Source organism: Budorcas taxicolor, chromosome 18 (assembly GCF_023091745.1).
Source record: "Budorcas taxicolor isolate Tak-1 chromosome 18, Takin1.1, whole genome shotgun sequence".
In the NCBI taxonomy this organism is placed as follows: Eukaryota; Metazoa; Chordata; class Mammalia; order Artiodactyla; family Bovidae; genus Budorcas; species Budorcas taxicolor.
Window position 1 is genome coordinate 59,803,980 of NC_068927.1, and position 12,504 is coordinate 59,816,483.

General features: G+C 39.8%; 2 protein-coding genes and 1 non-coding gene across 3 annotated transcripts in view; 2 read left to right on the plus strand and 1 right to left on the minus strand.

Annotated features, from left to right (window-relative positions):
• LOC128063521 (zinc finger protein 350) overlaps nt 1-12,504 on the plus strand; it is a 442,658-nt gene that overhangs the window by 295,221 nt on the left and 134,933 nt on the right. The window lies entirely within an intron of this gene.
• On the minus strand, nt 1,008-1,114 carry LOC128064239 (U6 spliceosomal RNA). The gene has a single exon (XR_008200956.1). It is a non-coding gene; the product is annotated as a U6 spliceosomal RNA (small nuclear RNA).
• Nucleotides 9,131-10,162, plus strand: LOC128063530 (vomeronasal type-1 receptor 4-like). Its single transcript, XM_052656308.1, has one exon. The coding sequence runs from the start codon at nt 9,131-9,133 to the stop codon at nt 10,160-10,162; it is 1,032 nt and encodes a 343-aa protein (XP_052512268.1).

Genomic DNA, 12,504 nt, shown 5'->3' on the forward strand with positions numbered 1-12,504 from the left:
CCACACCCTCTCCAGCATTTATTGCTTGTAGACTTTTGGATCGCAGCCATTCTGACTGGTGTTAAATGGTACCTCATTGTGGTCTTGATTTGCATTTCTCTGATAATGAGTGATGGAGAAGGCAATGGCACCCCACTCCAGTACTCTTCCTGGGAAATTCCATGGATGGAGGAGCCTGGTGGGCTGCAGTCCATGGGGTCGCTAAGAGTCGGACACGACTGAGCGACTTCACTTTCACTTTTCACTTTCATGCATTGGCAAAGGAAATAGCAACCCACTCCAGTATTCTTGCCTGGAGAATCCCAGGGACGGGGGAGCCTGGTGGGCTGCCATTGATGGGATCGCACAGAGTCGGACACGACTGAAGCGACTTAGCAGCAGCAGCAGCAGATAATGAGTGATGTTTAGCATCTTTTCATGTGTTTGTTAGCCATCCATATGTCTTCTTTGGAGAAATGTCTATTTAGTTCTTTGGCCCATTTTTTGATTGGGTCATTTATTTTTCTGGAATTGAGCTGCAGGAGTTGCTTGTATATTTTTGAGATTAGGTATTTGTCAGTTGCTTCATTTGCTATTATTTTCTCCCATTCTGAAGGCTGTCTTTCACTTTGCTTATAGTTTCCTTTGTTGTGCAGAAGCTTTTAAGTTTAATTAGATCCCATTTGTTTATTTTTGCTTTTATTTCCAGTATTCTGGGAGATGGGTCATAGAGGATCCTGCTGTTATTTATGTTGGAGAGTGTTTTGCCTATGTTCTCCTCTAAGAGTTTTATAGTTTCTGGTCTTACATTTAGCTCTTTAATCCATTTTGAGTTTATTTGTGTGTATGGTGTTAGAAAGTGTTCTAGTTTCATTCTTTTACAAGTGGTTGACCAGTTTTCCCAGCACCACATGTTAAAGAGATTGTCTTTAATCCATTGTATATTCTTGCCTCCTTTGTCAAAGATAAGGTGTCCATAGGTGTGTGGATTTATTTCTGGGCTTTCTGTTTTGTTCCATGGATCTATAAAAAATATGGAACGCTTCACGAATTTGCGTGTCATCCTTGTGCAGGGGCCATGCTAATCTTCTCTGTATCATTCCAATTTTAGTATATGTGCTGCTGAAGCGAGCACCTTTAACCCATTTTTCAACCTGTTTTTTTTTTTTTAAGGTATCACTAAGGGTTGATATGTACCATTGTATGAGGCAGTTTTAAGTCAGCTAAGGCAATAACCTTGTGCATGAACATTTCCCAGATTTCCATGATGCTGTTGAGGCTCTACGCAATTGACACAGCAGTTGTGATAAATAAAAATATCACCTAAGTCTCCTTTACTCATAAGTTAGATATTGACATGATGGGAAACTCTCTAGCTTAGGGAAAGTAACTAAATTTTAGATTTTAGAACATGGACTCAAAAGTGGCTGAAAGAATTGGTTGATACTTTAAACTGGTAACATGTTATTCCTCTGTCATATCCTTCAGGATTGTTCCACTAAAGTTTTATTTTTCAAAAAATTTACTTCACATTATTGTATGTAAGTGATCACTTGTCAGTGTTCCAGATGTATCTTAGCTAAAACTAGTGAATGCCCTAACTTAGATGGTTTTGAAGCCTGGACATTTGGTATTGTTTGACCCTTAAACTTTTACATCTCTTAGCATGGAGGACGAAGAAAGGCTGTACATTGTTGCTTGAGAGTCTGTACATTTAGGCCAAATTTGTATTTGCACTGTCAGTATGGCAAATGAGTGGAAAAAAATGTTAATACACTATTGGATTTTTTTATTCCTTTTTTTTTTGGATTCAGCTTGTACCTGGGCTGAAAACCTCAATTTATGTTCATGACAGTGAGTATTTTTTTTTAATGTCTACATTCTTTCTAATAAACTGTTGGAAGACTTCTTGGCTATCCTTTCAAGTGTCTGGTTTACTGTAATTTCATGTATTGCCATTTACTGGAATGGAGTTTTTTTTTTTTACTTAAGGAAGAATTTGGGAATATTCCTCTGTTTGGGGGAAACAAAGGCTTGCTGTAATGTCACAGAAAACCTTTTAAAAGTGGATCTGTAATATAAAATTGTAGATGCACTTTGCAACAGTTGGAAAAGAAAGTGTTGTGATTTGATTGAAATAAAACTAAATGTGTTGTCCTCCTCTCAAACAAACAAACAAAAAAACTAAACATTCAAAAAACAAAGATCATGGCATCCAGTCCCATCACTTCATGGCAAATGGTAATGATAACCCTGTATGCAAGACAGCAAAAGAGGCACAGATGTATAGAACAGTCTTTTGGACTGTGTGGAAGAGGGAGAGGGTGGGATGATTTGGAAGAATGGCATTGAAACATGTATAATATCATATATGAAATGAATCACCAGTCCAGCTTTGATGCATGATACACGATGCTTGGGGCTGGTGCACTGGGATGACCCAGAGGGATGGTACAGGGAGGGAGGTGGGAGGGAGGTTGAGGATGGGGAAAACGTGTACACTGTGGCAGATTCATGTCAATGTATGGCAAAACCAATGCAATATTGTAAAGTAAAAAAGAAGAAGGAGGAGGAGGAGGAGGAGAAGAAGGAGGAGAAGGGGAAACAATGGAAACAGTGACAGACTTTATTTTCTTGGGCTCTAAAATCACTGCAGATGGTGACTGCAGCCAAGAAATCAAAAGACACTTGCTTCTTGGAAGTAAAGCTATAACCAACCAGGACAGTGTATTAAAAAGCAGAAACATTACTTTGCTGCCAAAAGTCGATCTACTCAAAGCTATGGTGTTTCCAGTAGTCGTGTATGGATGTGAGACTTGGACCATTAAGAAAGCTGAGTGCCAAAGAATTGATGCTTTTGAATTGTGTTGGAGAAGACTCTTGAAAGTCCCTTGGACTGCAAGCAGATCCAACCAGCCCATCCTAAAGGAAATCAGTCCTGTATATTCATTAGAAGGACTGATGATGAAGCTAAGCTCCAATACTTTGGCCACCTGATGCTAAGAACTGACTCACTGGAAAAGACCTTGAAGTTGGGAAAGATTGAGGTGAGGGCAGGAGGAGAAGGGGATGACAGAGGATGAGATGGTTGGATGGCATCACCTACTTGATGGACATGAGTTTCAGCAAGCTCTGAAAGTTGGTAATGGACAAGGAAGCCTGGTGTGCAGAAGTCCATGGGTTGCAAAGAGTCGGACATGACTGAATGACTGAACTGAAGGCAATCATTAGCCTATTTCCAGGGGAGAAAATGGAGCTGAGGTGTGAACTGTAAATGGTGGAGAAAGGTAAACTCAAGGATTTGGCTCCAGGCCCAGAGGGAGCCACGGTGGATATGTCAGTGACTAGAAGCCTTCCATGTACCAAAGGAAAGGCCATGAGAGTGCTGCAAAGACAGATGAGTGCTCCAGCCAACATTGAAAAGCCACCTCCAAGACCCAAAGATATTCCTTCACTATCATTTCTATTACTCTACCTCTAATGTGAACTTAAGCCCTTACCTGGGATCTAAAACTGTACAGTCCAGTGTAGGATCAGAGATGCAGGAAAGAGAAGAAGAGGTATAGCTGTTTTGAGTACAAGAAAGAAGGTCCCATACAAGGATTTCCCTGGTGGTCTGGTGGCTAAGACTCCAAGCCTCCATTGCAGGGGGTGTGCAAGTTTGATCCCTGATCAGGGAACTAGATCCCACATGCTGAAACTAATAGTGTGCATGCCAACTAAGACCCAGCACAGCCAAGTAAATGAATAAATGAACACACATTAAAAAAAAAATTCTTATGTTCTCTTCAAGTTTAATTGGGTGTTTTTTGTTTGTTTCCAGAACAAAGCCTGGAAGACTCACAACTGACTTTCTTAAATGGGTTAGGGGTGGTTGTGGGGGAATCCCTAAGATCAAACAACCTGTTTACAAAGGCAACATATTTCAGAGGTGTGTAGCAGTCCTAATCATTTCAAAACAACCTTCATCATGAAAAATCATGAGCTTCTGTCAAACAAATCAGTGGTCTCTTTGGAGATACTCACAGGAGAGTAATTAGCAACTCAGAAAAAGTTTTTCGGAAAGATCATTAGCTTCTCAAGCTGGCCCTGTCATTGCCACTTCAAGTGAAATGATAATTGCAGTTCTGAAGGAAGATGAGATCACAGCTCCTAAACCTATATCTCAGGATCTGACTGCCTCCCTCCCACTCACGTCCTGGCTGCCATGATCTTGACCCTGAGCCCAGCATCCTTCTCGTGAGAAGGAGTCGAGTACTTTGTATTTCAGTCTAAGAGGCAGAGTCTGTAAAGAAGCAGGTCTGAGTAAGTGTTCATGTTTGGAAAAGGGATCTTTCTGTGGGCTGGGGGTAGAGTAGGAACAGATCCAGTGGCAAAGCAGGTCAGGAAAGCAGAACAATTCCTTAGGAGAGAGTTTAGGTAAAGCGAGATCAAAATCTTTGTTGTTGTTCAGTCGCTCAGTTGTATCTGACTCTTTGCAACCCCATGGACTGCAGCCCGCCAGCCTTCCCTTTCCTTCACTATCTCCCAGAGCTTGCTCAGACTCATGTTCATTGAGTCAGTGATGCCATCCCCCCATCTCTTCCTTTGTCGTCCCCTTCTCCTCCTGCCTTCAATCTTTCCTGGCATCAGGCAACATTGACTTGACAGCTCCTAAACTATTTTGTGAAACTCTTACTGTGGAGGACTCAAGGAACAATCCTAGTGATAATAATGAGGAATATTTTTTAAAGTATTTATCTTATTGCAGCATGTGAACTCTTAGTTGCAGCATGTGGTATCTATTTTCCTGACCAGGTATCAAACCCAGGCTCTCTGCATTGAGAGCACTGAGTCTTAGCCACTGGACACTGGGAAGTGCCAAAACATCTTGACGCAGCTTAAGGGTTGTATTTTTAAATTCAATCTGCTGTAACATTACCTTTCAGAAATTCTAGACTAATTTTAAATTTGTATTAGAAGTGTTATCATGCCTTTATACTTTCCATAAAGACTAGGATAGAAAAGCAATTATTTTCTAATATTCTACAGAAAGCATGAATATGAATATGTTTGAAGAACAGAAATGATTTTTTACATATATATCTAACTCTAGGCATATAACGTGCTTATTGGACATAGAAGTTGTGTCTTATCTGAAACATTTGAGGTCTGATGATGATGGCAAGATTGCTATCCCTCTTCAAGACAGAGAAGCAGCTTTTAAGGAAAAGGCAGCTTTATGATGGTGGTTTGGAATATAGTTGTCAGGACCAAATGTATCTTTTCATATGTTGTCTAATCTCATATTCTAACACCAATTCCAAGCACACGTTCATTTCTTTATGCTTCTACCTTTGCAACACAAGAGTCAATATTTTCCAGCTTATACTTTTACATGTGCCTAGTATGTTAATATTCTTAACAAATCAAGTTATATTGTGGTTTCACTTAACCTCAATTTTTAAAATACCTAAGGGTTTAGACAAAAATAATTCTTTCATTTCTATCCTATACTCATTTATCGTATAGTAGTAATTCATGGTTCATAGTTTTTTAAACAAAGTAATATTGTCCAAGTCTTTTTTTGATAGATACCATAGTGAATTTGTGCCTGGCATGACAGGAATGCATCTTTCTGTTGCAAAACTTATATTGAGGAAATCTTGCATTCATCATATCCAATATGGACAAGAAGCACTTTCCTATAAGTTTGTGTGTGTTTGTGTGTATACATGTTAGTGGCTCGGTTTGTGACCCCATGGACCGTGACTCACCAGGTTCCTCTGTTTTTAGGATTTCCCAGGCAAGAATACTGGAGTGGGTTGCCATATCCAATCCAGGGAACCTTCTTAATATGTTATTTACCTACAGAATAAATACTTATGCAGATATGGAAATTATTTACAACAAAATTATCATATATAAAAGGTATGGAATAAACTCCAATACTTTAGCCACGTGATGAGAAGAACTGACCCATTGCAAAAGACCCTGAGCTGGGAAAGATTGAATGTAGGAGGAGAAGGGGATGACAGAGGATGAGATGGTTGGATGGCATCACGGACTCAATGGACATGAGCTTGAGCATGCTCCAGGAGTTGGTGATGGACAGGGAAGCATGGTGTGGTACCGTCCATGGGGTTGCAAACAGTTGGACATAACTGAGTGACTGGACTGAACAGATAGAATAAACTGTTTGATATAAAAACAAAACTAAATTTCACACTGGATTATTGAAAAACAGCTGATGTGTTTGGTTGGTGCATCACAATGCTTAGGACACTGTCTTGTACTCAGCCTACCAGGTTCATACCACCACTCAGCCTGTAATCAGCGTGTGAATTTACACAGATCACCTGACCTCTCTGTACCTAGGATCTCCTTATCTTTGCAATAAATCAGTGCCAGTGCCTACCCCATGCAGTTATGACCATCAAACACCTGGCAGAATGGCCTCCAGGGAGTTGGCATTAAGAACGGTGTGCTCATCTCAGACTATAGTTGGAATCCTGGGTGCTTCTTCTCTTTACCTTAATTTCTTCCTATACTACATTGAATGTGAGTTGAGGTTCACAGATTTGACCTTCAGGCACAGGACTGTAGTTGCTTCTTGGTCATTCCCTTTAAAGGCATCTCCGTGACAACAACAGCCTTTAACTGAAGCTTGTCTTCAGTGATTTAGCCATGCAAATGTGTTCTCTATGCCCCCAGAGCTGGCAGGGTGTGTCCATTGGCCCTCCTGGCCCCTTAAGTGTCTCCAGCCATCAAAATCAGCCCCAGGAAATCCAGGTGGGTGGAACTTAAAGCAAAAGCTTCCCTGTGGTCCAGAGGTTAAGGCTGTGCTCCCAATGCAGTGGGTCCAGGTTCAAACCCTGAGCTGCATGCCATAACTAAGAGTTTACATACCATTAACTAAGACCTGGTGTAGCCAAATAAGTAAATGAATAAGATGAAATAAATAAAATCCTCTTAAGAAATAAAGCTCCTGAGCATATTGGGGTCTCCACTTTGCACTACTGAGCAGTATGTAACTTCTTTCTCAAAGTTTCTGTATGAAGACTATGTCTACTGTTCATTATATTTCCTGGTCTTTAAGAGAAGATTGGTCACAAGTCATATCTCTGTGTAAACATTATTTTCCCCATGGACATGATGCCAATTGGAGCAAAAATCAACACAAAGCATGAAGACTTAGGATACTGCTCTGCTGAATTTTATGACAAAATCAGTGATTCACTGTATGCAGCAGTGTTACTATACTCTGATGTTTCATTGTTGGAGTTATGATCTGGGCTTACAGCTCCCCTCCTTCGCTGAGACAGGCAGCAGATGAGACACATTCACAGAAACAGCCTTTCACAAGCTCCTTCCATATTTTTTTGATAATACATGTTGTTGTTTTTTTTTAATTAAAGCCATGTCGGCGGTTATACGTGTGAAGCTCAGTGAAATTTCAGAAATTATTGCACATCTGGAGACCACAATTAGATCAAGAAACAGAATGTTCTCAGTTCCCATGAAACTCTCTTGTGCCCCTTCTAACTCACTGTTCCCAAGGCTATATAGCTTTGTTTGCTATATTTAGGCCTGGATTATTCAGTATACAGTTACAACTATTATGACATTTAATACTGGATCACTTTGCCTCTCTTGGCCTCCACATGAAAGAAATCATACAGCATCTTTCCCTTGGACTTTCTCCTCCATTCCATCTTTGTGACTTTATCTGTATTGTTTTATATTATTGTTCTTTCATTATCATTGCTATAATGGACTTCATTCTGTGACTATCAAAGGATTAATTGATCATTCAAATGTTAATGGGTAGATGGGTATTAGTTAGGGGCTATTACAAGTAATGATTAGGGCTCTCATATAAATTCTATTAATATAACTAATTTTGGGGTGATACATGCACAAAATTCTGTTGAGTATACTCATAGGAGCAGATTTCTCAGAACAGGATTACATCTTATCTGCTAAGTCAATACAACAGTTTTCCAAAATGTGCGTACCAATTTGAACACCCACCATCAGTGTATGAGATTCTTGGTTCATCCACAGCTATGCCCAAACTTGGCATTTTTGTCATTTCTGTTTCAGATTTCTTGATGGTATTCGATGACATATAGGTAGTGGTTATATTTTAATTGTCCTGATTACCAAGGATGTGGAATATTTTTTGATATGTTTTATCCACTGAATAACTTTCTTCTCAAAGTTTCTGTTTGAAGACTCTGTCCACTGTTTATTCTATTTTGTGGTTTTTAGGACGTACTTGTGTGGTTTTAAGTTGCATCTTTGTGTGTGTATGTGTATTGATGAGAACCAGTCTTAATTTTCATATATGCAAAACTTACTTCACCATATGTTTTATATATTCTGTTCTGTTTAGCATGTGTGTGTGTGTGTGTGTGTGTGTGTGTGTGTATTTATTTATGTAGCTGCATTGGGTCTTAGTCAAATCATATGGGGAGCTTTGTTGTATCATGCAGGATTTTTTGTTGTGGTGCACAGACTCTCTAGTTGCAGATCCCAGGCTTAGTTATCCTGTGGCATATGGGGTCTAAGTTGCCCTACCAAGAATCAAATCTATGTTCCCTGCTTTGTGAGGCAGATTCTTAGCTACCAGACACCTAGGGAAGTACCTTTAGCATGTATTTTAAATTGTAAGGCCCTAGAATAACTCCTGTCTTATTTTCTAAAATAATACATTATTTTCTTTAAAATACCAGCTGAGCCGCACGGGAAGCCAAGAATACTGGAGTGGGAAGCCTATGCCTTCTCCAGCAGATCTTCCCAATGCAGGAATTGAACTGGGGTCTCCTGCATTGAAGGCAGATTTTCTTTACCAACTGAGGCATTACGGAAGCCCCTACAATAATAATACATTATCTTCTTTAAAAGTTAGAAGGGAATGCATTAGAATTGACCTCTTTCATAATGAGGGCAGTGATGCAGATATTTTTTCCTCCAGTAAGCATCTACTTAAAGTGTTGCTTTATTTTATCTTTCAATTTACTCTCAGTGGTCATTGCTTCCTCCAGGTCGCCACCACTTCATCCTTCCTGCTGACTTTTTCATAAAATATACTGATCCTCTCATCATCGTTTCCTGTCACGTGAAGCCTTGGCAATTTCACAAAGCACACAAGGAAAGCTGGCTGTCAATGTCACAGATTTATATAAACCACCCTGCTCTAAGGCATCACTGTTGCCATCATTTAAAGGGGAGTATTTTGAATGACACAACAGCCTCCAGCCAACTGGCCATAGGAATAATCTTCTTGTTACAGACTGTTCTTGGAATCTGGGGCAATTTCTCCCTTCTGTACCATTACCTCTTTCTTTACCACACTCAGTGCAGGATGAGGGTCACAACTTTGATTTGCAAGCACCTGGCTATTGCCAACTTTTTGGTCATTCTCTCGAAAGGAGTCCCTCAGACAATTACAACTTTGAGGTTGAAACACTTTGCCAATGATTTTGCATGCAAACTTATTTTGTATGTTGAGAGAGTGGGCAGGAGTATGTCCATCGGCACCACCTGCCTCTTGAGTGTGTTTCAGACCATCACGATCAGCCCCAAGTACTGCTGTTGGAAGAATCTTAAAGTCAAAGCCCAAAAGTACATTGCCTTCTCCATTTCCTTCTGCTGGATCCAGTGCATGTTTGTACATCTCATTTTTCCTCTATATGCATTATATGTTTCTGACAAAAGGCGCAGCACAAACATGAGAAATACAAGAGATTCAGGGTACTGTTCTGACACAGATCTTGAGAAAATCTCGGGTTCAATATATGTAGCTTTGATAGTGTTCCCTGAAATTTCATTTTCTGTGCTCATCTTCTGGGCCAGTGGCTCCATGATTCTCACCCTGTACAGACACAGTCAGAGAGTCCAGTATATTCACAAGGCTAGTGTGTCTCCCAGATCCTCTGCTGAGTCCAGAGCCACCCAAAGTATCCTACTCTTGGCGAGCACCTTCATGTGTTTCCACACCCTATCCTGCATCTTTAATATTTGTTTTGCTCTTTATCATAATCCCAGTTGGTGGTTGGTGTATACAACTGGCCTGATTTCTGTGTGTTTTCCCTTTATCAGCCCCTTTCTGCTCATGAGCCGTGACTCCATTGTATCCAGTCTCTGCTTTCTGTACATGAAGAACTCAGTATTGCATAATCTTATCAGAAAAATGTAAACTGTATGTTTTTAAAATCCACGCACCCCTACGGACACCTTATCTTTGACAAAAGAGGCAAGAATATACAATGGATTAAAGACAATCTCTTTAACATGTGGTGCTGGGAAAACTGGTCAACCACTTGTAAAAGAATGAAACTAGAACACTTTCTAACACCATACACACAAATAAACTCAAAATGGATTAAAGAGCTAAATGTAAGACCAGAAACTATAAAACTCTTAGAGGAGAACATAGGCAAAACACTCTCCAACATAAGTAACAGCAGGATCCTCAATGACCCATCTCCCAGAATACTGGAAATAAAAGCAAAAATAAACAAATGGGATCTAATTAAACTTAAAAGCTTCTGCACAACAAAGGAAACTATAAGCAAGGTGAAAAGACAGCCTTCAGAATGGGAGAAAATAATAGCAAATGAAGCAACTGACAAACAACTAATCTCAAAAATATACAAGCAACTCCTGCAGCTCAATTTCAGAAAAATAAATGACCCAATCAAAAAATGGGCCAAAGAACTAAATAGACATTTCTCCAAAGAAGACATACAGATGGCTAACAAACACATGAAAAGATCCTCAACGTCACTCATTATCAGAGAAATGCAAATCAAAACCACAATGAGGTATCATTTCACACCAGTCAGAATGGCTGCGATCCAAAAGTGTACAAGCAATAAATGCTGGAGAGGGTGTGGAGGAAAGGGAACCCTCTTACACTGTTTGTGGGAATGCAAACTAGTACAGCCACTATGAAGAACGGTGTGGAAATTTCTTAAGAAACTAGGAATAGAACTGCCTTATGACCCAGCAATCCCACTGCTGGGCATACACACCAAGGAAACCAGAATTGAAAGAGACATGTGTACCCCAATTTTCATTGCAGCACTGCTTATAATAGCCAGGACATGGAAGCAGCCTAGATGTCCATCAGCAGATGAATGGATAAGAAAGCTGTGGTACATATACACAGGGGAGTATTACTCAGCCATTTAAAAGAATACATTTGAATCAGTTCTAATGAGGTGGATGAAACTGGAGCCTATTATACAGAGTGAAGTAAGTGAGAAAGAAAAACACCAATACAGTATACTAATGCATATATATGAAATTTAGAAAGATGGTAACGATAACCCTGTATGCGAGACAGGACAAGAGACACAGGTGTATAGAGAAGTCTTTTGGACTCTGTGGGAGAGGGAGAGGAAGAGGGTGGGACTATTTGGGGGAATGGCACTGAAACATGTATAATATCATATAAGAAACAAATCGCCAGTCCAGGTTCGATACAGGATGCTTGGGGCTGGTGCACTGGTATGACCCGGGGGAATGGTAAGGGGAGGGAATTGGGAGGGGGGTTCAGGATGGGAAACACGTGTATGCCCATGGTGGATTCATGTTGATGTGTGGCAGAACCAATGCAATACTGTAAAGTAATTAGTCTCCAATTAAATAAATTTAAATTAAAAAAATAAAAAAGAGACTGTATGCAAAATAAAATAAAATAAAAATAAAATTGAATTGCAAGTAACATTTAAAAAAATAATAAATAAAAGTATTTTATGAAATTATAGTTGATCTATAGTGTTGTGTTACTTCTGGCTGTATAGAAAAAGTGAATCAGTTATACATTTTTATGTATATCTACTCTTTTTAGATTGTTTTCCCATATAAGCCATTACAGTGTATTGAGTAGAGTTTCCTGTGCTATGCAGTAGGTCCCTTCATTTTTGTCGTAAAGCAGGCCTCGGGGCATGTGGGACTTGATTCCCCGACCAGGGACTGAACCCCTTCTCCCTGCCTAGAAAGGACTTAGTCTTAACCATTGGACCATCTGGGAATTCCCCTTGGGTCCTTATTAGTTACCTATTTTATATATAGTAGTGTATATTTAGGGCTTCCCTGGTGACTTGATGGTAAAGAATCCGGCTGCCAATGCAGGAGACTCCAGTTCAATTCCTGGGTCAGGAAGATCCCACATGCCACAGGGCAACTAAGCCCATGCACCACAATTTCTGCACCTGTGTGCCTAGAGCCTGTGCTCTGCAAGAGAAGCCACCACAGTGAGGAGCCCACACTCACAACAAGAGAAAGCCCGCACGCAAGAACAAAGACCCAGCACAGCCTAAATAAATAAATAAAATTCCACTTCTGGTCCTTTAGTATATAGTTTGGTGTATAAAGGATAAAGGTTTTTCCAGGCATACTTTATATGCCTATGATATTTGCACCATGAGCTCAAATGTAGAAAAATCCATGAGCAAGTTGTTAGTCCAGTTTGAATGGGGCTTTTTGTTTGTTTTTTATTTTGCTTTTATAATTAAGATATTTTAAAAAATT